General features: G+C 43.3%; 1 protein-coding gene across 1 annotated transcript in view; it reads left to right on the top strand.

Annotated features, from left to right (window-relative positions):
- The first annotated feature begins 14,437 nt into the window (after positions 1-14,437).
- LOC122663717 (ERAD-associated E3 ubiquitin-protein ligase HRD1A-like) overlaps positions 14,438-26,114 on the top strand; it is a 29,141-nt gene continuing 17,464 nt past the window's right edge. Inside the window, exon 1 of the mRNA XM_043859348.1 lies at positions 14,438-15,020. Within this exon, the coding sequence (XP_043715283.1) occupies positions 14,488-15,020 (533 nt within the window). The 5' untranslated portion in view covers positions 14,438-14,487. The remainder of the gene's footprint in view (positions 15,021-26,114) is intronic.

Genomic DNA, 26,114 nt, shown 5'->3' with positions numbered 1-26,114 from the left:
GGCCAGCGTTGCCTCATTCAAGCTGATGCATTTGAGCAATAGGTCATCCTTCCCCTTTTTGTAAAGGTTTTCCCCAGTCAATACATACCACGTGGCCCTATCTTTGATCCTTCGATCAAACCTTGGCCTAGGATTACTCAAGTATTAGGCAATCGGCATTTGCCAATCAGGCTGCGTGTCTTCGATGTGATTGACCTCCAAACCGCTACCTTCATAGACCGCTGACTGCACCTGCCTCCTGATGACAATGGTTTTTTCGGTACTACCTTCTGGTAGACTGATTCCAGACACCGCCTGTGCTAACCCATTCGTGGCCTGATTCCTTGATCGTAGAACGTGGCGAACTACTATGTCCTAGAATCTCTCTATTAGCTTCTTGGCCTACGTAAGATAGTCCACCAAGCATTCACTCTCGCACCGGTATTCCCAGGCCAACTGCTTGACCACCAGCTGTGAGTCCTCGATGATCTCCACGGTGTCAGCCTTAAGGCCGAGAAGCAGGTCCAACCCTAGTATGAGAGCCTCATACTCGGCCTGGCATTTTGAACAAGGGAAGTCAAGCTGGAACACCACCTGAGTCTCAATTCTGTCTGGTGGCCGCAAGATAACTCCTGCCCCAGCAGCCTGCTCGATCTTGGACCCATCGAAGAAAAGTTTCCATGGCGTTAGGCCAACCAGAGAGAGCTCCATCGCCTCCCTGGTGGTTTCCACGGGAGGATGATCGGTAAGGAAATCTGCCAATGCCTGTCCCTTGACTGCTTTCTGGGGCACGTATTGGAGGGCGAACTCGGTGAGGGCGAGAGTCCACTTTCCAATCCTCCCCCTAGAAATAAGGCGCGTAAGCATGTACTTAATGACATCGGTCTGGCAGACCACGTCCACTGTTGCTAGCAAGAGATAGTATCTAAGTTTGCTGCAAGAGAAAAATAGTGCCAAACAGAGTTTCTCAATTGTCAGATACTTCCATTCCACCTCCGTCAGGGCTCGGCTTAGGTAAAACACAGCATGTTCCTTCCTGGCCTCGTTGTCTTGTGCGAGTAGGCTCTCTATTGAACCTTCCGCTGTGGACACGTACAACTTTAAGGGTACCCCTTTTCTTGGAGGCATTAGAATCGGGGGCCTTGTTAGGTAGGCCTTTATCTGATCGAACGCCTCCTGATGGAGGTCGTCCCATTTGAAGTCCTCGCCAACCTTCAATTTTAACAACGCAAAAAACACCTTGGTTCATCCTGCTGAGTTGGAAATGAAGCGCCTGAGGAAGTTCACTTGTCCTAGGAATTTTTGTAACTCCTTCTTGTTTAAAGGCGGCCTTGCCTCTTAGATGGCCTTGGCCTTGTTTTTATCTACCTCAATTCCCTTCTGATGAACCAAGAACCCGAGGAAAATGCTGGCCGCCACTCCGAAGGCACATTTCAATGGGTTCATCTTTAAGCCATGCATCCTCATTCTAGAAAACACCCTCCTCAAGTGCTCAAGGTGTTCGTGATCATGCTTTGACTTAACCACAACGTCATCAATGTATACTTCCACAAAGGTGCCTATCATGTCATGGAAAATTATGTTCATCCCCCATTTGTAAGTAGCACTGCCGTTCTTTAACCCAAACTGCATGACTAGCCATTCATACGTCCCTAATGCGCCTGGGCACCGGAAAGCTATTTTTGGGACATCCTCCTCCGCAATGAAGATCTAATTATATCTGGCGTGGCCATCCATAAAGGACATGATGTAGTTTTTTGGGGCCGCATCAACCAGCATGTCGGCCACTGGCATTGGATACTCATCTTTGGGGGTGGCCTTGTTCAGGTCTCTAAAGTCGATGCACACCCTTAGCTTTCCATTCTTCTTCATGACCGGCACTATGTTTGACACCCACTCCACATACCTGGCGATCCTAATGAAACCTGCCTTAAGCAACCGTTAGATTTGGTCCTTAATTTTTAGGACGACATCCGACGCCTTTCGTCTGGGTAGTTGTTTTATCGGTCAGTGATTACCTTTGATGGGCAGCCAATGCTCTACCAACTTTCGGTCTAAACCAGGCATCTCAGAATAGGCCCTAGCGAAACAATCTTTAAATTCCTTCAAAAGACTTACAATATCCCCCTTTAACTTGGGTGGGAGTAGACCACTAACATAGATAGGCCAGTGGTCTTCGACCATTCCTAAGTCTACCTCTATCAGTGGATCCTGGACCTCCGCCAATGTTTCCTCCATCTTTGGCGGTGCAGGTGGCAAATCTTGCAGCCTGACTTCAGGGTCAGCTATAGCTTGCTCCTTGGCCGAGACCTCAGCCACCAGTCCTATTTCGTGAGACACCTTCTGCTCTAGGCTGGCAACTGTCAGCCGACGCATTATGTCTGCTACAACCTTCTGGCTTGTCTTCATAGGTAGTCTTCGTCAGTCTTCCTCCGCCGTTCTCCGAGATTCAGTAGGGCTTTTGTCTACGGTCCCTTCAACTGGAACACCTCTTCTAGGACCGTCAATGAGGTAATCAAGGACGTAGGCCTCCCATGCTCGTCTATGATATGGCCAATGCATCCATCGTACAAAATGGCCTCCGCATGGCTGGCGTCGACCATGAACGGCTGGTTATCGGCCATCACCAACTCAATCTTCCCTTTTTGCCATAGTACCAGGAACTGGTGTAAAGACAACGGAATGCATGAATTCGTGTGGATCCAGTCTCGTCCCAGGAGGGCATTGTAATTGGCCATGGAATCCATGACAAAGAAGGCTGTCAAGGACATATGATTTCCCACTTTCAGGTCGATCGAGAGCACTCATCTTGGCTTAGTGGAGCCACCCAAGAAATTTGTAACTGACACATCGGAGGGTAGCAAATCGGCCTTGTCTCTGCCGAGACATTTCAATTGTCGACCAAAACCCTGGTTACCAATTTGTCGTCCATATGAGACTGAATGTACAATGACTTCAGATGTCGCATCATCTTACGAGTTGGCTCCTCGAATATGTCGGCCGCCTTCTCCCGTGGTACTGGATTATCAAAGGTGTACTCTGTTTCTCTGGTGATGACCATCCTAACATTGTCTTTGGGGCCCTGCTGGTCTAGCTCACTGCAGTCCACCTTCTTTGCGGTCAATTCCTGAGTGGGCGCCTATTTCTGGATGCGAGCCCCCTTAATCTTCGTCTCCTTCTAGCTGCATTGCCTGGCCAGGTTGATACTGGAATGTCTTTGGCAAGACATACACCATTGAGATATGTACCTGAGTCAGGATGGTGCCAAACATCATCTCAGCCAACCCATCGAAGTCGATATCTGGTGAGTGGATGGGGCCACTGTTGTCCGTACTGTTAACTCTTGGGCTGGTACCTGTCACTATGTCTCCAAAGACTTCAGGATCACTATCTTTGGTCTTGTAGTCTAACACTTCTGGCTCCAGAGCTCCTTCATCTCCTACGGCAGCGTCTGGGTCTTTTACCCCTGATGCCCCTTTGATCGCCTGGCTCTGTTCCCTGGAGCTTATGCCTTCCTCGGCTTGGACCTGGGGGCCCCCTGGCGCAACCTTCATTGATCTGGGCTTGCTGGTGCCGTCTTTGGCCCGCCCTCTTCCTCTGTCACCTTCTCTTCTGTGCTCTGGATAGGCGGGCTGGATCAGGGCTGGCCAAAAACTTTGGATGTCGTGCAACCTTCCACTCTTCTCCATCTGCCTTGGGAACAACCATCCTTGGCCTGTGGTCCTCTTGGTACCGAGTGGCCTCCCATCCAAAGTATTCTGAATGTGAGTAGCCTAGCCCGTACTACTCATACGTCAAGGGCCTTCTTACCGAAACCCTCCCAAGCCGATCTTTGGCGGACGGCCTGGAAGTGTGTGTTGCGTGATGAGGAACCGGCCTTCTATCTACAATCTCCTCTTGAACCCCAAGGGAAGGCCGCGTGCCCTGACTAGACGACACTTGGCCTGACCAAGCTGTATTTCTGTTCCATCATCCCTCGATTGGATGACTGCAACTAGGACAGACTTCCTAGTGGAGCCTTGGTGCCTCGCTCAACCTAGGTGTGCCAGTCCCAAGTTCTGCTAGCCCCCCTGCTTCTCCTTGTAGACTAAACTCATGGCATGGGTTTAACGTGAGCCGTTTGCCCCTCCTTCATCGTTTCTGGACCTTGACCTGCTCCACAGACTGGGCTGGTACATTACTGGACTGGCCCATGATAGGTGCCCTGGGTCAATCAGGTGGGGCCTGGCACGCCTGCATCATTTTGCTCGTTGCATCTCCCAGATTGCTAACTGCCCGGCCACTATTGGCCTGGGTGCAGAAAGGAGTGGCCCATGGGTTCAAACGGGACTGTGATGACCACGCCGTTGAATTTGGCTTGGGTACATAGCTCCCCTGCCCGATCTTCATAGTAGGCACTATCCCCTCTCTTGGTCCGGCCATCCTTGAAAAGTCGGCGCTAACCATGTTGACTAGGAAAGGGTCTTCATCGACCATCATGACCCCCTTTTCCTTTCCAGGGAACTGCAACCGTCCAGCTGTAATTGCTTTCTGCAAGGCATTATGTAAAACCACACAGTTAGTAGTAGCATGGGTGTGAGTGTTGTGCCACTTACAGTATTTTTGGTCTCTTAGCTCGTGACTGGGCAGTATCTGGTGTCCTAGTTGCAATTTAATTTGCTTATCCCTGAGCAACTGGTCAAAGATCAATTTGACTTTTGAAATGTCGAAGGAGTACGTCACCTTCGAATCAAAGGTCCTCTGAGGTCAAGTCTTGGCTGGCTCGGCCTGATCACTTGGCCTGGCCAGAGCCTTACATATATAGGGCTTTCCCTCTGTGATTTCCACAGCGTCTACCTCAAACTCCACATAGTCAACCTATTTTTGCTCAGTGTTTCCCAACAACGGGAAGGCGTGACTAGATGCATCCTTATAATATGTTCCAATACAGGCCGCTTTCCGCTGACCCTCTTCCTTTAAGAGCTGCTCGTAGGACGTGGCCTGTGACACCAACTGACCGAGGTCAGCAAAGTATTGACCAGCAAACCTTTTTCGGAGCTCAAAACTGAGTCCCCCCAAGGCCATCCTTGCATATTCGGCCTCGGGCAAAGTGGTTGGGCACTTGTACTTGGCCGTCTTAAATTGGGTAATGAACCTCTCGACAGCCTCACCTGGCTCCTGGGTCATTTTGGCCAAGTCTCCTATGGTGATTTCGAGCTCAGTCCAGTAGAATTGAGTGTGAAAGAGTTCCTCCATTTCCTATCAACTCTGGACCGAATTGGCTGGTAAATTGAAGTACCAAGTGAAGGCCGATCCCGTAAGGGAGTTAGGGAACAACCTGAGCTTGGTCGCTTCCAATCCGCCCAAATTACCACACTAGACTGTGAAGCGGGCTATGTGTTCAATAGTGGACACCTTGTCCTCGCCTGAGAACTTGGTGAACTCTGGGATCGTAGGATTCCTTCTGAGGTCCACTGCATCAAAGTACTCAGGGTAGGGCTTCCTATATGCAGGACGTGGGGTCATCCTGTAGAAAGGGTTAATGCTATCCTGGATAATCCTGGCCGATTCACCCCTTTCAACTATCAATGGTGCCCCTTGAGCAGCAGGATACCCCCCGCATCTGGCGGCCATGGGTTACCGGGGTAGGCCAAGCCAGGCTGTAGGTTTGGGAACGCTTTCGGTCTTGGCTCTAATCCGGGCACAGTCTCCCTGGTGTTCGCTTGTATGGGACTGTACCCAGGTACTCCGGTGGTCGAACTGCCCCATCCTGAAGGGGGATATCCCCCTAAGGGCACAACGTTTGGCCCTAAGGCAACCATGTTACTAGACCCCGGGATGGGCCTAGTGCCCCCTGCCTAGGCAGCACTTGCAGTCCGTGGCCACTGCAACTCCGCTAGAATAACAGCTATGGGCGCCTGGCCTGCCCCTAAGGTTGCCACTTGATTGGTGCTCCCTGGGACGCTTGTGAGAGGGCTGTTGACCGCATAGCTCCCAATCGGGTTAGGGATATCGGGCGGGACGGCCTGATACAGGGGGTTGATGAAAGTTTTTGCCGACAGATTGACCCATGGCCTGTCCCCAACAATGGGATTTTGGCTCGAGCTGCCACCATACATGGCCTGGGCCGGCGAGCCCATTCGGCCTACCTCAAGTCCTCTACCTTTAGCCCCCACAACAGCCCCATTGGGTGGCATGACCGTGGCCATGTATGGTGGCAGCTCAAGGCAACAAGGGTTTCACGGAACTCTTCAAACTCCCAATCGGGTTAGTCTGCAGCATGTCTTGCCCCTGACGTGACCTGCTGCCTCAAGGCAACAAGGGTTTCATAGAACTCTTCAAACTGACTTTGCTGACTGGACACGGACTTATCAATCGTAGCCGCCATGTGGCGTAGGTCATCGAAAATGGGTCTAAAGATGTCCACAAGCTACTGTATACTGCCCGTGAGGGGGTCTACAGCGTCATGCACCATGACCGCCAGCTAATGTGCTGAGTCATGGCTGGCATTACTGCCATATGAACCACATGGTTCGTCCTCGGCTTGGTCTACAAATTCAGCCGATGTGGGATTCTCCATTTCTTCATCCACCATATTTTCCTTTTGGATACGAGGACACCCTGGTCCTTTCTTTTGCTTGACCATAGTAGTTGTTGGCTTATGAGGGTCCCACCAGGCGTGCCAAAATGTGTTGGTTATACAAATCCCGAACACTCACATGCGGGGGTACGCACGTGGTGTGAATAGTGTGGGCATGCCAGAACCTTTGTGCAGGTTCAAACGAGGCCGAGAGTAGCCTAATCTGACTCCTTACCAGGCTAGTAGGTTTCCCTCCTGCCGGAGTAGCTCTAAGATCTTTTGGATTAAGCCAACAACTACGGACTACAACCCGAGTTGCTATTGCTCAAACTGAAAGGAAAGAACTTTGAGACACAAACAATAATGAACTGAAATAGTAAATGCATTAACCAATCATACCAGATACAAGTGTGAGCCTTGCGCATACACCCCTGCTGTCCCTAGTATGTGACCGAACATTCCCTTCATCCTCAAATGACAACAAGAATAGCAATAAAGAAATGTAGAGCAAAACAAGTAAAGGCAAAACGTAAAGAGAATAAAACAAATGCTAGTTGTCTGGTGTTTTTTGTGTGTCTTCTCTCGGATAAGCCCTCCCCCTTATATAAGACAAGCCTTGGCAGTTATCAGCCTGTGCAACCGCTCCCTCCAAGGCCATCCTCTTCGGTCCATATCTCCCACGCTCTATTCAGGTGCTGCCACGCAAGCCACCAACCCTGCTCTTCCTCCAACCATTGCAGCAGTGGTGGGACCCACCTTCGCTCTTCTCTACCCACGCCCTTCACGAGGCACGGTTCCGTGCTCAACACTGCCTTTGTTCCTGCCACGTGGGCCAGCCCCTAACCGCCAAGGTGCAGCCACGTTCCGGCGTCCTCTCTCGACTTTGGCCCAACGCCGAGTACTTCAGCCTGGCCAGAACCGGGTGGTTTGGGCCGCAAACACTAGGAAAGGGATGTCTTGACATTCTTTTTCTGTGTTATTGCCTATGATAACTCAGGACACGTTGGCCAAAGAGATTTGATTACAAAGAATATTTTAGACCTTTTCATAATCGCATTGCAACTTTTTCCTTGTTTTCTCTTAAAAACAAAAAATCCAAACTTTTGACAACTGAAATCACACCCGAAAAAGGGTGGGGGGACAATACACCCAATGGACCATAAAATTTGAGATATAGACATTCCAGCAAACCAGAATGGCCACAACAGCTCTCTATATGGTCTAGATAGGTGGCTGTTCGTACATTGTATAACCATCCTCTAAACCTTTTCCTAAGAAAACAATTGCATCACATGAACAGATGATATAATCAAAATCAAGCAAGAGTGATTAATCTCTGCAAACAAAGAGGTAAAGATATCAAACCTGCCCCAAATGAGACAGACCAATTTCACACATAGTTTTTAGATTCTGCAGATAGCTGAGTTGTTCAGAATATTGACAAAGCATTCTCATTTTTTCTCTCATTTTATATGGATCATTATTGAATAAGATTTGACCCTCTTAGACTCTAAGGATCTCATCCCAACGTTTTTAAACCTGGTAGGGGTATAATCGCCGGCATTTTGCTGTTCAGAGGTTGAAGATGAAGTTGGGAGATAGAAGAAAGGGCAAATGGGTCATCTTGCAATGGCCTAGGGTTAGTTTGGGCATTATAAAAAAAGTAACTATGTTACATCAGCACTTAACAGACAGATGTTAACGGTAGGGGAGGTCTTAGTATTTTTCTTAAACTATAGGAGAATCGTATATAATTAGGCAAAATCAAGGGAAGAAAAGTACAATTATGACAAAGTATAGGGGAGGGGATGTAATTTTTCCAAAAAAAATGCACTATTTAGCCAAGATCTCAACCTGGTCAACAAAAATCCTCTACAATTCTTTAATCTGACAACTCCTGGCAATGCCACCTTCTCTGTGTGACACGTGGCTTAAAGAGATCCTATGGTAGAGATTTGTTTGCCCCATTTCATGAACCCACAACCCAATTTGGCAACCGGGCTATGCTAACCCGAGTGGGTTGTAAACCCAAAAACGAACAAAAAAAGGGAAACACTTTCATCGAGACTTTCCCTCTCCCTCTCTTTCGGTTCATCTCCTTCCCTCCTTCCCACTATTGGAGAGCTTCAAAATCCCAAAACTGTCTCGAAAACGCTTTAACCTCTTCATTCAGAAACTAAAACCTTAGAGACCCTAACCTCTTAACCTGAAAATTTTAACTCCCCTTCCTCCTTTACTGCCGTGACGATCCATGATGAACCAGCACGTTGGAGCTAGAGATCTCTGTGTGTGTATCTGAAGTCTGAATTGTAAGAAGACCGAAGCTAAGAAGGGTTTGGTCATCTGCTTCTTTTCCTAGATTGCAGAGCAGATAGAGAGGGATTGATTGAGAAACAAATAAATTTGGATCACATGAATGAAACCTGCAGAGATAAATTGCAATCAGTCAAATCCTAGTTTTCTTTCCCCTAGCCATATTAACCCAACAACCCCACATAATCAAAAGGGAAAATGTGAATTCTGGTGGCCCTAAAGTAAAACCCAAAATTCAAAACAATGAACACAAGAAGAAGCAGGAGATAAGAAATGATAGGAGGGCATCAAGGTAGGTATACCTTCTCGTCATAAGAACTGCAAAGAGCAGCCTCATCGGCAGCACAGAAAAGAATGGCCGCTGCTCTCTCGTAAACATTGCAAAGTGTTAGCATAATTCCGTCCCTCTTCTCATTTCTCCTCTCTTCGCTTCAACGTCATCGTCTCAATCAATGAAGGAAATCCATTCTCGAAGCGGTATTTCTCTAAGAATAGCCTACCATCCTTCAGCCAGGGGCAGCCATGGTCACACCCCAAACCACCCCCTGGAGGATTGGGTAGGTGACCCGAATTGCATAACAGCAATTCGCCAAATCCCACGGATCTAGAAGCAGTGCTTACGATCATGGAACGACAACCAACTCTTTACCATAGGTAAGATCAGAGTGTCGCAGATAACTACAATTTGATAATCAAAAGGAAGCATAGCGATACGGGGAAACAGTGATAATATATACATAAAAAAGTTTTACATTTCCCATCAACCCACATAGAAAGAAAACAAAGAAACAAAGCTGATAAGTACAGTACTACATACAAAAACATGTACAGGGCGAACATACTCAACCCCAAAAAGGAAAAAGGTAAAAACTACTACAACCAAGTCAGAACGGTGATAACTCCAGATAACCCAAAAGGAGTTCCCCAGCCAAAAAGCTGTCACGAACACACTTCAATGATCTTCATCAACAACCACCGAAAATGTGTGCAGAATCGGTATAACCTCCGTTGTGGTCCACACCAACATCGTCGTAACAACCAGGACTCTCCTCCTCGAGATAGCCCACCATGCCACAGCGGCATCCACCTGCAAAATCATCTAAGGAAAAACATATATAACAGAGTGTGAGCCCCATTGAGCTCGTGAACAAGCAACATCAATCATGCATGCATATGCAATCACAATTCACAATTCATATGATCCTACATGATATGCAAGTCTAGTTTAATTATTAGCCACTTAGCAATACAACTAAGTCAGGTCTGTGCTACTATAATCCCCAATACATGTATCCCTGGTGCGGGCTTCTAACCCCTTTCCACGATACACCCATTGAGTTGTCGGAGAGGACCAGCTAGCTCCCGCATTCGTTCACCAAGGTTAGCTCGACCAGCCCTCTGTGATTAACCTGTGGGACAATCCATTTATTTACTTTTCTGGCTTGTAGCCCATATGCACCATTTCGGTGTTTTATTCATTTCTTTTTCTCTTTTCTCATTTTCTGATGGTTGCCCCCATAGGCATCCAACAGCTTAACCCCTGTTGGCAAGGGTGAGTAGCACGGGTGATGAAACTCTAGCCCCATGTCTATATGGCATCGTATGAGTCAGGTGGTGTCAATCGCATCCCATACTACAGGCTACCACGGGCCTCATTTCCATGCCGACTACGACATCTAGTCTATCATTCACAATCATCATAGAAGAAATCGCAGTGTTGAATAACAGACAGTCATTATGCAGTGATTTGAGTAATTTGAACAGAAGTAATTAACACAGCAATTATATTCAATTCTTATTAGCCGGCATCAGATCATAATTACATATACACATATGATAGTATTATTCACTCACCTGAGTTAGGTTCTAAGACCTTAGTTGTAAACTTAATTCCCACAGTAGTTTGATGGTGGTCCTTGAGCACGGGATCAAATCCTAGATGTAAATCAAAAGTTGTCATGTTAAGTTGTCAGTCTGTCACTGGAAGTCCTAGGGTTACCCTAAACTTACTGGGTTGACCCGGGGTTCAGTTAACTCTCACTTGGAAACACTAGGCCTTGCACAGAGCTTTAGGTCATGTCCCGGTGCATCAACCAGTGTCAGTGGCTCAAAGGGCAAAATGGTCATTTCCAGGGTTGTACCTCACCCTAGGTCAGAATATGTTTATGCTGCTGTCCACAGCTTGTCTGTGCTGTAGGACCAAGCACAGCAGGGTTTCTTCCCCCTGCGGGGCCCACTAGGGTTCGAAAACATTTCCAATAAAGGACAGATGTGAGGAAGGGCTTTTTGGTAATTTTCCAGACTTCCCACAATGTCTAGGGGTCAAAGGGTGAGATCCCCCAATTTTGTCCATCAATCCAGCCAATTTCCCTTCACTGGGCGTTGGCTCTGGGCGATGTCTGCATCACCTAGCACATCGCCCAGTAGCTATAGAATCGATGTAGGCTGAGTTTCCAAGGTGGGGCTTACAAGGCTCTGATCAGACCTGATCTTCTGCATGTCAGGGGGGTTTGGTAGCCCCTGAGATGGCCCACCTATTGGTCCAATTGGATCCTCCATCAGATCCATCATCAGGCTGCCAATGGCTGCCCAGACAGTCCTAGAGAATAGTATCACAGGGTTTTTCTCATTCATGGAATTCAATCCCAGCCATAGCACTATATCTCGCGATATATCGGTATCTCGGACCTACCGAGATATCTGAAATATCTGAAATTTGGCGAAATTTCGCCGAAATGTTGTATTTTTTCTGCAATATTTCGGGAGTCCATCTCGATGGGTATTTGGCCATATCTAGGCCTGATACTTCATGGACACCCTTATTTAGGCTAAATAAACACATTTAAACCTTCATATTTCAAAAAAAATGAACTCAAAGTGGTGTTTTGGGTTTGCACCCTTGATTGACTGTATACGGTCGGACCTGTTGTATAAAATAGTTAAATACATATTGTTTAAGTGCTAAAAGACATAATAAGAAATTTAAACAAAGTAATGAAACAAAAATAAAGGCAAATATAGCCTTTAGTTTAAACTTTAAAGTTTAAACTCATAAAGTCATAAGTGCATAAGTCATAACTCATAAATTTCATAATAGTCAATAGTTCAATACTCAATACACAAAGTATTGCTACGAAATTTACCGAAATATACTGCTCAATACATAGTATTTCTACGAAATATACCGAAATTTCGCTGAAATTTGAACTTTTTTCATTTCGGAAGCCCATCTTGTCTCGGTAGTGTTGAAATTACCAAAATTTACCGAAATTTCGGCGATATTTTCGCAAAATTTTGTACCATGATCCCAGCCACATGCAAGGCTGAAAATGTGTGAAAAATAATGGTTCAAGGCTGCAACCACCTAGGGTTTGGTCTTTGCAGCCTTGGCTCATGCCTAGGGTTCCAATCCTTAGGGCAACAGGGTCAATTGGCAGTGCAAGTGGGCACAGCCCCAAGGAGCAGCACAACTGAATGTTTAAAATGCATAAAAATTTCAGATCTTCCATGCACAAGGTTTGCATGTCAGATCTGGACAAGATCTGGGCATACCCTAGATGTTTTGGGCTGCCCAGGGAGCAAAAACACAGGGACTATAGAGAGGGAAAAGGGACAGCAGGTATAGGGGCATGATTTATACCTGAAATAGCCTGAGAAGAGGCTCGATTGCAGGCTGGGATGAGCTGCAGCAGCTCCCTCCTTCCTCCTTCTCCTTCCTTCTTCTTCCTTCTTCTCCTTCCTCTTCTCTCTCTTCTTTCTGTCCTTTCTCTCCTACGGATTTCAGATCTGCCAAGGGCTCTAAATGAGCCCAAGACTTGCCTATTTATAGGCCCAAGACCAACTAAGGTCTATTTGGTCACTAAGGCTTCTTTTAAAAATCAGTTTTAGAACTAATACTGACTGATTTTGGGCACATTGGTGGGGTCCACAATGAACTGAGGGCATGAGGTGGTCCCTCAGACTTCCCTCTATCAGTGGAGGGTACCCATGTCCATATTGGGTGGTCCCCACAAATAGAATTCATTAAAATATTCAAAATTAGTCACTGGGCGATGTCTCTGAGCCTTGCTGCATCGCCCAGTGCCATCGCCCAGAGAATTCCAACAAGCTGAAATTCAATGGGGCTTGCATAGGGTTTGACCCTAAGTCAGGTTATTGTCCCCACATGCCCATTAGGGGTTTTTGGCACATTTTTCATAAGTGGGTCCCAAAGTAATAGGGAGGAGAGAGATTACCAGGGATTCAGGCCATACATTAGACTGTGAGCTATGCAAGAGCAGGGGTCCACTGTCCATCTTCTCACTGGCATAAAGGAGGACATGCACAGGGTTTCTTCATTGATCCATGTCACTGGAGTGATGCTCCACAGTGATCCTGGTTGCATGGTCAGGGGTTCCTGTTCTTCAATCAAAAGTCCACTCAGTTAGGGGCAGGGTTTGACAGCCATGGCCACTACTCCACATCTAAAGCTCCTCTTGCTCTGATAAAAGCATGGAGGAAATCCAAAACCTCCCCCATTCTGCCTTTTTTATTTTTTTTCTTTTTAATTTCCTCTGTTTTGAGTTTGGGTGCTGCTCAGTTTAGCATACCTGGTTGCCAAATCGGATTGTGGTTCATGAAATGAGGCTAAGTAATCTCCACTATAGAATTTCTTTACGCCATGTGTCAAGCATGAAAGGTGGCATTGCCGGGAATTGCGAGATTAAAGAATTGGAGAGGATCTTTATCCCAACCTAGTAGAGACATCTCCTGAAGACGGTTTTTTTTGGGGGTAAAAACTTGGTAGTCCCCGTAAAAATTCAATAACATGAAACAAAAAAAGAGACACCATCGGAAAAAAAAAAGAAAGAGACAGACACGTGTTAGCCAATCATTGGCTAACTTTCCATGAGATGACGCTGCAGCTGGCGTGGAGCGGACCGGTTCTGCGGTTTTATCCTCATTCCTTTTCTTCCTTCTCTTACGGCATTTTTTTTTTTAATCAACGGAGATCTTACAGACGACAACGAAATCCCTTAAAGTACGTTCAAATCTGTTTCGATATCTTAACATGTAATTTCAGCTTTCGATTATACATTCTATAGGTTTATCCTTTTGTTGAGGACTTCAAATTCTTCCCGTTTCATTTTATCAGAAGTAACTAATTCTATTTGGGGGGGGGGGGGGGGGCGCTTTGAATTGAGAAACAAGTTTAGTCTCTCCAAACCCTTTTTCGTCAAAGTTGGTGGGAGATCTTCTGCTTCAGTTTCTGCAGTGTTTTTATTTAATTGTTTTCTATTGTAGCTTCGATGTTTTCTCTGTTTAAGGTCCAATTCCGATGGTTTAGTGTAATCAAAGTCGGATTCAGTTTAGTCTCCAGAAACAAAAAGATAGTGGAGTAAGGAAGTTTGTACCTTTGTAGTTCCCTGGAACTCTTCAGTGAGTGATGTTTGCAGTTCTTCTGAGTTTCAAAGCAGAAGCAGATTTATTTATTTTGGAGTTTTATGCTGCTTGTTCGATATGTTTTAGAAGGAAGGAAAAAAAACAAAAAATGAAACTTAGGGGTTGAAGATTTTGTGGAGTTGGAACTGGATTTGAATTTGTTTGTTGTACGTTATCTGAATGGATGTTGTGTTTTGCTGCAGCTCTTAGAAGAAATGATGAGGCTGCAAACATACGCGGGACTGAGTTTAGTTGGTGCACTAGCGATTATTTATCATGCTTTTAATACCAGAGGCCAATTTTACCCAGCAATGGCGTATTTATCGACCTCCAAGATCAGTCTGGTTCTTCTCCTGAACATGGGTCTGGTCATCATGTGCATCTTGTGGCAGTTAACTAAAAAGGTGTTCCTTGGTTCACTCCGGGAAGCGGAGGTTGAGAGGCTGAATGAACAGTCTTGGAGGGAGGTTATGGAAATCCTCTTTGCTATCACAATCTTTCGACAGGATTTTTCTGTTACTTTTCTTGCAATGGTCACTGCTCTCCTGTTGATTAAGGCTTTGCACTGGTTGGCTCAAAAGAGGGTTGAGTACATTGAGACAACCCCATCGGTTCCCATGCTTTCTCACATTCGGATCGTTTCTTTTTTGGGGTTTCTTCTCCTTCTGGATAGTCTCTTCCTGTACAGTTCCTTAAAGTATTTGATACAGACATGGCAATCTTCTGTTTCACTCTTCTTTGCGTTTGAGTAAGTCGCCTATGCTTATGCTTCTGGATTCTTTGGAGTTTGGTTCAGAACATACTTTTTACTGTCGCATACTATGTTGAGTAGTCTTTTATTGTATTTTTTATTTTTTGAACACTGTTGTCCTTGTTTTGGTAACAGAAGTTTGTATTAAGGTGATTGTACACATGATTGGGGGAGAAGGATCCCTCATTTAATTAGAAAAACTGCTTATAAATTTACAAATTCCTTGCGAAACTACATTCTTCAGTTCTTCTGAAATATCCACCGTTCTTTAATCAACAAATTCATCTGAAGAGGAAGAAGGCTAGTAAGAGAACTAATATTCAAGTTCTTATAGTCCTCATGCTTTTGTTTTATATTTGATCACATCTAATGAGACCTTTACTGATACCCTTTAATCAAACAAACATCTTCATCAAGGTTTCAAGCCTAGTGACAGTCATTAAGCTGTGACAACTTAAACCAGTGGCGAAAAAGGAGATGCCAAATTATAAGACAAAACAAAAGTTTTTGATCTTCTCCTTGCTACCTCTAAACCAACGATTAGAGGTATTTATTGAAACAAAATTTTAGTACAAGGAGTACGTGAGCTGCCCACCTGATATAGGAAGCAACTAGCAATGAGAGCAGCAGCAAGGATGAATTGAAGATACATTTGTGTAGGACTGTGTAGGCAACCCAAAAGGGGGGTGAATTGGATGAATGCGGAATCTTAGCCCAAAAAAAAATTCTCCTGCACCATCTTTGCAATTACTTTCTCACTCGATGCAGGTTTGAAGACTTGTGTTTGAAAGAAGTTGTCAAAGCTGTCCAAGTAATGTTAGTGTTAGTGTTAGTAGTTAGTTACTTAGTTTCCATACTTAGTTTTATTTTGATGTAATAAGTTGAACCGGACCAAAACTGGTTGAACCAGTGGTTCAATTTAATTAGTGTTTTATTTAAGTGTTTTAATAGTCATGTGAGTATGTGACCAACTTAAGTTAGTCACATGACCTTTTAGTGGTGATTTAATAGAGCTCAGCTAGGGGGTGGTATTTCCTTCTCCAAGGCTGGTTAGGAAGGCCTTTGGCCATTATAAATAAAGACAATTCATGGGGGGTGGGGAGGATTTTCTCACCTTTGAATTTTGAAAAATCTTTCCCAAGCTGCTGCTTTGTAACTTATTCTTCACTGCTAAAGATTGTCTTGTGTATGATCAAGACTAGTGGAATTGGTGTTGATCCAATTGACACCTTGCGGTGTGAAGCCTGTGTGGTTCTTTTGAAGCTCTACATTCAAGTTCAAGTTCAAGTTCTGGTTTTTCTTCAAGGATCTTCATTCAAGGTAGCTGCTGTCCAAGAAATTCTTCAACAACAGTGAGCTTGAATCATCCCAAACATAGTTCAAGATTTCCGCAAGGATCTCGGTTTCATAGCATCTCGAGACGAGATTGCATGCGATACAGAAATAATACCTTATCTCGACCGAGGTCTCGGTTTCTCGCCCTGGGCCATGGCACGAAATTCTGCTTCAGCGCTAGACCTAGCCACCACATTTTGCTTTTTACTTTGCCATGTGACAAGGTCCTATAAAGGTACAATAGCTTGAAGTAGATTTTCTGTCTGGATTACTATCCCAATCAGCATCTGTACGCCTCAATGCAAAGGTGATCATGTGGAGACAGGAGAATCCCTTTCCCTGGAGTTGACTTCAAATAGTGGAGAATACGAAGAACAACAACCATATGGGAGGAGTAGGGATCATGCATGAACTGGCTGACCAGACTAACAACAAATGTAATGTCTGGTCTGGTGTAGGTGTGAAAACCGCAACAAATTTAAACTTTTTGGAACTTGTGTGATCTCAGATTCTCAGGTTCCAGCTTTGAGTCTATGGTGGCATCGATGCTATGGGTTGCATCGGTCGAGGACACAGATGAAATACTCGACACTCCTATGGAAGATTCCAGGGATTCTTCCCAGCTTGCCCTTCTGGAGTCAGAGGAACCCTGTGGAAACCCGCACTGAAGTTACCTGTGTCGGATTTGCTGCCTGGAGGCTATGCAGAACCTCTCCCTTAATTAAACTCGATGTAAGTATAATTTAAATGTATTTATATAGTGTTTTGTATGACCAAATAGAGTTATAGGGGTATTTTAGTCAAATTACCTCTATGGGACTCACATCCCCAGTGGGGAATCCTGTTCCTAACATTTACCCGTATTTGGATTACCCCTGATGTCATATGATATCATTCTATGGTTAGAATAGAATAACAAATACGAAATTCTGGTTAAAAACAATTTTAGGAATTAGTTTTAAAACTGATTTTTACTTAAATGGACCAAACAACCTTTAATGATTAAAGCACTATAAATACATTTCTCAATTCACTATTCATTCATTCCTAACTAAGAGAACCGAATTTTAGACTTAGAAATTTGGAGAGGAAATGGAGAAAAGAGAAGGAAAGAAGGGAGAAGAGAACTTACCTTGGGAAATTCGATCTTGACCTTGATTTGGAAGCTTAGAAACCTCCATTAGAGATCTTGGAGCAGAAATTTAAGGCTGCATCTTCTATCTCTGCTGCTGTACATATAGGTAAGCTTCAATCCTTACTGCTCCCATCTATCTCTTCCCTAATCTCTTCTCTAAATTCACTCTAATTGCAGCCTAAGCTGCTGGCTGCCATTAATGCTTGCAAACCAAGCTTGGATGGTCAAATTGGACCTAATTAATTACTGTTTTGAGCCAAACTATGGTTCAGCTTGGGCTACAACCTATGGAGACCCCCAATTCCTAACTGAATTGGTTAATTTAGAACCCTAATTTGATTAATTTGGGGTTAATTGTTCAAATCCCTAATTTAAATTAGACTTTAGAATTAAATCTTAAAATTAACAACTAAATTATATTGACCCATCTTAAAATAGGTCCAAAAGATGAAATTGAAGCACAAAGAAAACCCCCAATTTTAGAATTTGAACCGGATGCAAAATCGGAGATTGAACCGGTAGACCAGTTCAGCCTGGGTCTGAATCCGGTTCACCCTTTTTATGCCCATTTTGCCCTCCAATGGTTGGATACTGACCTAGACCTATGCTGGACCTTAATGCTTGCTCTTTGTCTACTATTTGAGGACTATCTCTACTGTTTTTTCTCCTGTTGTTGTCTGACCTGCTGGGATCTTGTTGCCTAGGCTAGCCTAACACTTCAGGTAAGGGAATTTGACTTTAATTTCGGTGTGTTTATGACCTTAATTTGCTGCTGTTCTGATTGCCATGTTATGCATCATCAAAACTACTCAGATACATATAGTTTCTTAACTTGTATTTATTGCACTAGAATCTGCATGTGAACTAGGCTGCATTGGCATCTTGCATTGCATTGATATTTATTGTTATTGTGAATTTATTGATGAAGTACTGTACTTTTATAATTCAACTATCCATACATGTGCCATCATGAATAGATTGCATTGGGCTAGGTTGTATATCATCACCCAGTACTACGTCCCTTACCAACAGGGGAAGAGGTGTTGGACAATCCGTGGTACAGCCGAAGGGTATGCCGGGGTACCATTCACTGTCCCATGTTAGCGTGTGTACTCTGCTGTGGGAATAAACAGTAGGGTTGGTCTTTAGGGGTCTGCTAGGGGCTGCCTGGTGTCATGCCTGAACTGGTGGGTCCTCACCGTAGTAGAATGGTTTCACTCGGGTGACTGACGTTTGGTTATGTGTTTTCGGGACCGAGGTTAGCATCTATTACAGTAGTACTTATACCTCATTTGACTTAGATTCCATGTTAGGAGCATGCTAGTTTAGGACATTCATTATGAATTATTGTGTTGTGTTTTGCATGCATTTCCTTACTGGACTCAGTTGAGAGTTCACCCCTGTGGTATACCTTATTTTTCAGATGAGACTACTCTCGGTGTTTCTGGTACCTGTGGGGACTCCTTTTACTCAGGACCCTCCTACTGCTCATGGAGTTGATACTCCTCTACTGGTGGAGCACGAAGCTTCATGCTCATGTGACAACTGCGCCTTCTTCTGATCTTCCTGATTGATCAGGCTATCTTTACCTTTTTTGTAGTAAATATTGTATATAGTCTTTTGGTGGTTGAGTTACTTCTTTTGTAGTCTACCGATGTAACTCAGTTGTACTTAAATGTTCATATATATATAAAAGTTATCGCTAGTTGTTCCTTTATTACTGTCTTACTGCCTTATTTAATTGCTTCCGCTGCATTTAAATTTTGATTATTGTAAATGAAATTGCGAATAGAATACTGCACTTGCGATCCTGGTGGGTTGGTTGGATGTCTGAGACATCCAGTCACACTTGGCCCTTATAAATCGGGCCAGGGTGTGACAGTAGGAGAGATAGATTAGTTTTCCCACCAACCTTTGATAGCACCCCTTATCAACAGGATCACCATCCTTCACTTGTAGACGAGTAGTAGCCTCCAAAGGGGTGTCACATGAGTGACATCCTATCAAGCCAGTCTCTGAAAGTAAATCTAAAACATATTTCCTTTGGGCGAGAAAAATGCCTTTGGGGGAACGAGCGACTTCAATCCCAAGAAAATACCTGAGTTGTCCTAGATCTTTGATTTCAAATTCTCGTCCCAAAAAAGTCTTTAGGTGAGAGACTTCATCTGCATCATTGCCAGTCACCACTATGTCGTCGACATAGACTATGACAAGAGTAACCTTATCTCCATTCCGCTTGATGAACAAGGTATGATCAGCATTGCTCTGTTTGTACCTCACAGTGATCATTGCCTTATGGAACCTGCCAAACCAAGCCCGAGGAGATTGCTTCAGCCCATATAACGCCCTCTTCAGTCTGCAAACCTTCCCATAAGTCCTGTCACAAGAAAAACCTGGAGGGATCTCCATATAGACTTCCTCCTCCAGCTCTGCATGAAGGAAAACATTTTTAACATCCAATTGCTGCAAATGCCAGCCAAGATTGACAGCATATGATAGCAAGACCCGAACGGTGTTCAACTTTGCCCTTGGGGGTAAATGTTTCCTGATAATCAATCCCATAGGTTTGGGTAAATCCCTCGGCCACCAGTCTAGCCTTATATTTGTCCACCGTCCCATCAAGTTTCTGCTTGACAACAAACACCCATTTGCAGTCCACTGTTTTCTTGTCCAAAGGAAGAGCTACCCGTTCCCATGTCTCATTCTTGGATAAGGCCATCATTTCTTCCAACATGGTGTGCTTTCCACTTTGGATCTTCCATTGCCTCCTGCCATTTCTGAGGAATAGAAACAGAGGAAAGAGAGGATACAAATGCACGATAGGAAGGAGACAAAGCATTATAGAAAACAAAATTGGTGATGGGATGTTGGGTGCAAGATCTAATGCCTTTACGGACAGCAATAGGTAAATCAAGAGAGGGATCCTTACCAGGTAATGTAGTGGTAGTCTCAACCTGCTCTTTGTGCTTCCTGGTGTAGATTTGATCAACAAGAATTTGACTTATAGGTCTGCGCTTCCCTTGAGTAGGAAGTGACCGAGAGGCTGAAGTTGGCTTATCCTGAATAGGAGCCGGAAGGGTAGAAGAAGGCTCCCCCTGAATAGAAGTTGGTAAAAGATCAGGCATATCTTCAAATACTAGGTCATGCTCCCCCTGAAGAGGTGGCTGAGAGTAGTATGCCAGGGATTCATGGAAGACAACATCCATGGTAAAAAATGTACGATGAGAAGGTGGATGATAACATTTGTATTCTTTCTGGGTAGGAGAGTAGCCTAAAAAGATGCATCAAATGCTCCGAGGATCAAGGTTACCATAAAGATGATGATTACGAGCATAGTAGACACAACCAAGGATTTTTTGGGGAACCACAAAAGAAGAAGAACCTTGAAGGAGGTCAACAGGGGTACGACCATCAAGGATAAGGGTAGGCATACGGTTGATGAGGTAGGCAGCAGTGAGAATAGTATCATTCCAGTATTGAGGAGGAATCTGCCAGGCAAACATAATGGCCCGAACCACTTCTAAAAGGTGCTGATTTTTTCTTTCGGCGACTCCATTCTGGGTAGGGGTGTCCACACAGCTGGTTTGATGGAGGATGCCATTCTCAGCTAGATAGGATTGGAACTGGCCTTCCATGTATTCTTTGCCATTGTCACTCCGCAGAATTTTTAATGTGGCATTGAATTGGGTCTGAATCATACGATGGAAACATCGAAACACCTCACTTTTATGTTGCATAATGTATACCCAAGTGGTCCTAGTAACGCAATCAATGAAGGAAAAAAAACCATTAATGGTCAGAAATAGAAACACAACGGGCAGGACCCTTTTTTTGAATTAATGGCATTGTCTTGAAATTGGTTTATATTCTTAATTTTTTTAATTAGTGGTTTATTAATCAATGTGGACTGTCATGCATGCTTAATGATTCTTTGAATGCAATGCCCTGAATCTTCTTACCTAGCTTTGAGGAACTAACCATCATAGTTCGAGAACTCGTTTCGTTTCGGTATTTCGAGCTGACCGAAATATCCGAAATATTCGAAAATTTGGATATTTCGGTTGAAATATTGTATTTTTTCTGGTATGTTTCGATAGGTCATTTCGGTGGGTTTTAGGCCAAGTTAAGGCCTGAAACTTCATGGAAACCCTATTTTAGGCTATATAAACACATTTAAATGTTCAAGCATATATTTATTTCATCACAAACAAACATGTTGATCAAGCATTTCCCTAAAAAAAATCAATTTTGAGAATATGGTTTTACCTGAAATAGTGGAAAGGCTTCACAGATGTGCTAAGAAGTTTGTTCTCCAAGTGATTCCGGCGTAGATGCGGCAAGGATTCAAGTGGGAAGTGGAAGATTGAAGAAGAAATAAGCAAAAACCTTCAAAAACCAAGCAAAAGAGGAAAAATGCTCTCTGTTTCTCAGTCTCGGTCGAAATTTCGACCGAGACTATCGAAACATGGTATTTTATATAAAGCATTTTCTCGAGATTTTTGAAATCTCGCGAGATTTTGAAAAAATCTCGAAATATCTCGAAATCTCGAGAATTTCGATCGAAATTTAGTATTTTTTTGATTCGAGGGGTCATTTCGTTTCGAGGGGGTCGAAATTCTCGAAATCTCGATCGAGATTTCGCGAGATTTTGAACTATGCTAACCATACTTGTTGCTAGCATTGTTTCTTAAAGCCTATGGTGTTTATTCATTTAATTTATGGTGATAGTTGCTATTAGTAAATTCTGTTAATTATTTCTAATGCTGAATGTGGTGTTGTGCAAATTTCAGCCCTTGTTTCAAGTCCATATTAGGGTGTTATAACTTGTGGTCCTATCCTATTGCGGGATACCTTAGCTTCTAGGGTTTGTCGTGCATCACTAATACATTCATTAAAGTAAATAAACTCAAAACAGAATCCTATCTAGCTCTTACGTATCGTAATCTAACCCAAACAGTCAATTTAACTACTAATCCCGTGTACTAACATTCTAACATTATCCCCACTTTTTGAGCTTATAAATTATATATTAAATCCATTACATCAATAAACCTAAAAAAAGAAGCCCAAGGTCTATAGAACCCAACCATGGGCCAAAATAAAGTCTTCTGAGATCCAATTGACCCAATTGGACAATCTCAACTGCATCAACATGCTGAAGACTTAAGAGGATGAACACTTAGAATCACCTAAAGATGATCAAATGATACCACAGTACTAAATCTTGCAAAATCTCGAATATTTCGACCGAAACGAAACATCAGTTCGAATAAAAAAAATGCAAAATCTCGGTCGAAATTTCGACTATCTCGCGAAATCTCGAGACAAACAAAATCTCACGAGATATCGAGATACCTTTTCAAAAGTTCCTTTTATAAATACCAAATCTCGTTAGTCTCGATCGAAATTTTGATCGAGACTTAACAAGCTCTGGTTTTTTGGGTTTTTTTCTCCTTGTTCTTCATCCTTTCACTTCTCCTTGCTGATTCTTGCACTGGCCTTCAAATCTTCGCCGCATCTATGCCGGAGAACACACCAATAGCACATTTGTGAAACCTTTCCACTATTCCAGGTAAAACCGTCTTCTTAAATTTTTTTTTTTCCGAAAATGCATGATCAATATTTGTTTGTTTGTGATGAAAATAATATATGTCAGACATCGGAGGCCGATCTACAACTTCACCGTGTCAAAATATTTTTTCGGTATATATATTATTTTTTTTTTATTTTTCTGCTTCAAAAATTTGATTTTCCTACAACAAAAATCTAAAAATAATAGGGATTATATACATTGTATGGTTATCAATTAAATATATGTTAGACACCATTGGCCGATCTACGGCCTCACGGTGTCGAAAATATTTTTTTGTAAATAATTATTCAGAAATTATAAAAAATATTGAAACAATTCAAAAAAATTGGAAAAAATAGGGAAAAATATTAGGTTTTTGTTTTAAAATTAATGAAAAATATAAAAGAAAATTGTACATGTTTTCTAATTGCTGCCCATTTGCATATAATTATGGTTTTGTTGTGCTAGGCCAATATTTATTTGAAAAATATTTTAAAAAATTATTTTTAAATATGAGAAAAATATGAGGGTTGGTCGGTTTGGGGAAAAATACTAAATAACTATATACTTGTTTTAGTGCTCTCAAACTAAAAGAATTGATGTGCTTTAGTGATTAATGAATTGTCTTTTGTTCATGCAACAACCAACAGTAAACAAGTCCGATTATGGCGGACCGTGGTAAACGATAGAGCCAGAGGCAAGCGGCCCAGGCTCAGGGGGAGGAGAGAACACCCATGCGCACTAGGGGTGACATTGCATGTTTGCACGACACTCCAATTGATGGAGAGAAAAGAAAAACGCAATGCAATTACTATCACCAGAAGTTTTTGGGAGGTGGTGCCACTAGACTCAAACAACATCTACCTGGGAATTCTCCTGAAGTGGTCTCATGTCATATGGTCCTGTTGAGGTATCTAGGGCTGTCATCGAGTACATGAAGGGAGGGAGTAAGAGGAAGGCTCAGAGGGAGAAGGCAAGGTAAACCTTGAGGATGCATTGAGGTGTACAGTGGGAGGCTATGATGATGTTGATTATGGTGATGATGATGACAGTGATGATCCTATCTATGTTCCTGATGATATAGAGACTGTGCGAGAGGCTAGGGATTGGAAACGAGCAAGGATGATGAGCAAAGCCATTTATCATGAGCATCAGGAGAAACAGAGAGTAGGTGGTAGTGGAGGATCTGGTACCTCTAGAGCTGGTGCTAGTGGTATTGGAGGAGCAAGTACATCTAGAGTAGGTGGTAGGCAGCCTGGGTTGCCTAATCCCTTTAGGAGATCACAGTGTACGAGGGCAGCTCTGCCTCCACCACCTCCAGTAGTATCACCACGAGATGACCCAGCACTTCACCAAACACCTGGTGTTTACAGAAAGAAAGGCAACAAGCAACCAAAAATCAAGGGAGCATGGAAAAATCTGAAGAGGATAGTGAAGGAATCTATAGCTAAGTGGATGTTATACAATACCATCCTAGCAAACACAGCACAAGGCCCCTTTTATCAGACTATAATAGATTCCATTTCTGAGACTTGCCCAGGGTATAAGGAGCCCACCCCACATGAGATTATGAATGTGTATTTACCACAATAGAAGAGAGAGCTTCAAGACTATATCAATGAAATGAGGGGGATGTGGGAGAGCTATAGGGTGACCATAATGTGTGATGGTTGGACTGGTCCTACAAGAAAGTCCATCATCAACTTTATGGTGTATTGTGATGGGAGGACATTCTTTCTCAAGTCTGTTGATGCATCCAAAGAGAAAAAGGATGCAAAGTATATCTACAAACTATTGAAGGAAGTGGTAGATGATGAGTGGGGAACGTTGTCTAGATTGTAACGGACAACGGCATCAACTACAAGAGTGCCGGTGAGAAGTTGATGCAAAACAGTAAGTACCTACTGTTTTGGACTCCTTGTGCTGCCCATTGTATAGACCTCACGTTGAAGGATATGGGAAAGATCAAATTGGTACAACATGTTGTAGATAAGGCAAGACAAATGACCAACTTTGTCTAGAACCATGGGTTTGCATTAAACCTCTTGAGGGAGAAGTGTGGGGGTGACTTAGTGAGACTGGGCATAACTAGATTTGCCACCAACTACATTGCACTTAAGAGTGTAGAGACCAAGAAGTCCGGACTTGGATCTATGGTTGCTTCTGAAGACTGGTTTAATTGGAATAGGTCCAATACCCATGGTGGTAGGGAAGCATAAGCTACCATTTCATTAGATGACTTTTGGTCAAAGTTGCATAAAGTGGTACAACTTTTGGACCCAGTGGTCAAGGTTTTGCATATAGTTGATTCTGCTCTCAAGGGACCAACCATGCCACATATATATGCTGCCATGGACTTGATGAATGAAGGTGTTTACAATGCGAGTCGACGAAGTAGCAAACACTTTCTCAAAATTATCAAGGAGCGCTGGGAAAATCAACTTATGCATCCCCTGCATAAGGCTGGTGAGTGTAGTTTGTGTTTTTTATGCAATTACATTTTTTAGAGTTAATTTGAAAGATATATTACTAACTATTAAGGCATTTACAATGTGTAATGTCAATTTTAGCATACTATTTGAACCCTAAGTACCAATACAATCATAGGCTTGGGTTGAATAGTAGCCTTATTGAAGCAGTAAAACAAGTAGTTGCTAAGTTGGAGCCCAATAGTATATTACTAGTTATATGCAACAATGAGGTGAGTCTTATAAGTTATAATTCATTTGGAATTACTTTAGTAAATACTAAATAGTAATGGGTTATTACTAATTTTAAATATTTTCCAAATGATTATAGTTGAAGATTTTTAGGGATGCATTGGGGAGTTTTGGAACTGATGCTGCAGAGCAAAGCCGGACACACTTTGATGTCGGTACTCATTAGTCATTACTTAATTCAATATCATATTCTTTAAATTATGTATGTATTAAAACTTTTGAAATGAATATACATGTCTCTTTTGTTGTAATGCAGCTGAATGGTGGGTATTGTATGGGGGTTTGGCAGAGAATTTAAGGAAAATAGCAATCAAGGTTCTCTCCTAGAC

The sequence above is a fragment of the Telopea speciosissima genome, chromosome 6 (genome assembly GCF_018873765.1).
Source record: "Telopea speciosissima isolate NSW1024214 ecotype Mountain lineage chromosome 6, Tspe_v1, whole genome shotgun sequence".
NCBI lineage: Eukaryota > Viridiplantae > Streptophyta > Magnoliopsida > Proteales > Proteaceae > Telopea > Telopea speciosissima.
Note: the sequence above shows the minus strand (reverse complement) of the source record. Positions and strands in the feature narration are given on the sequence as shown.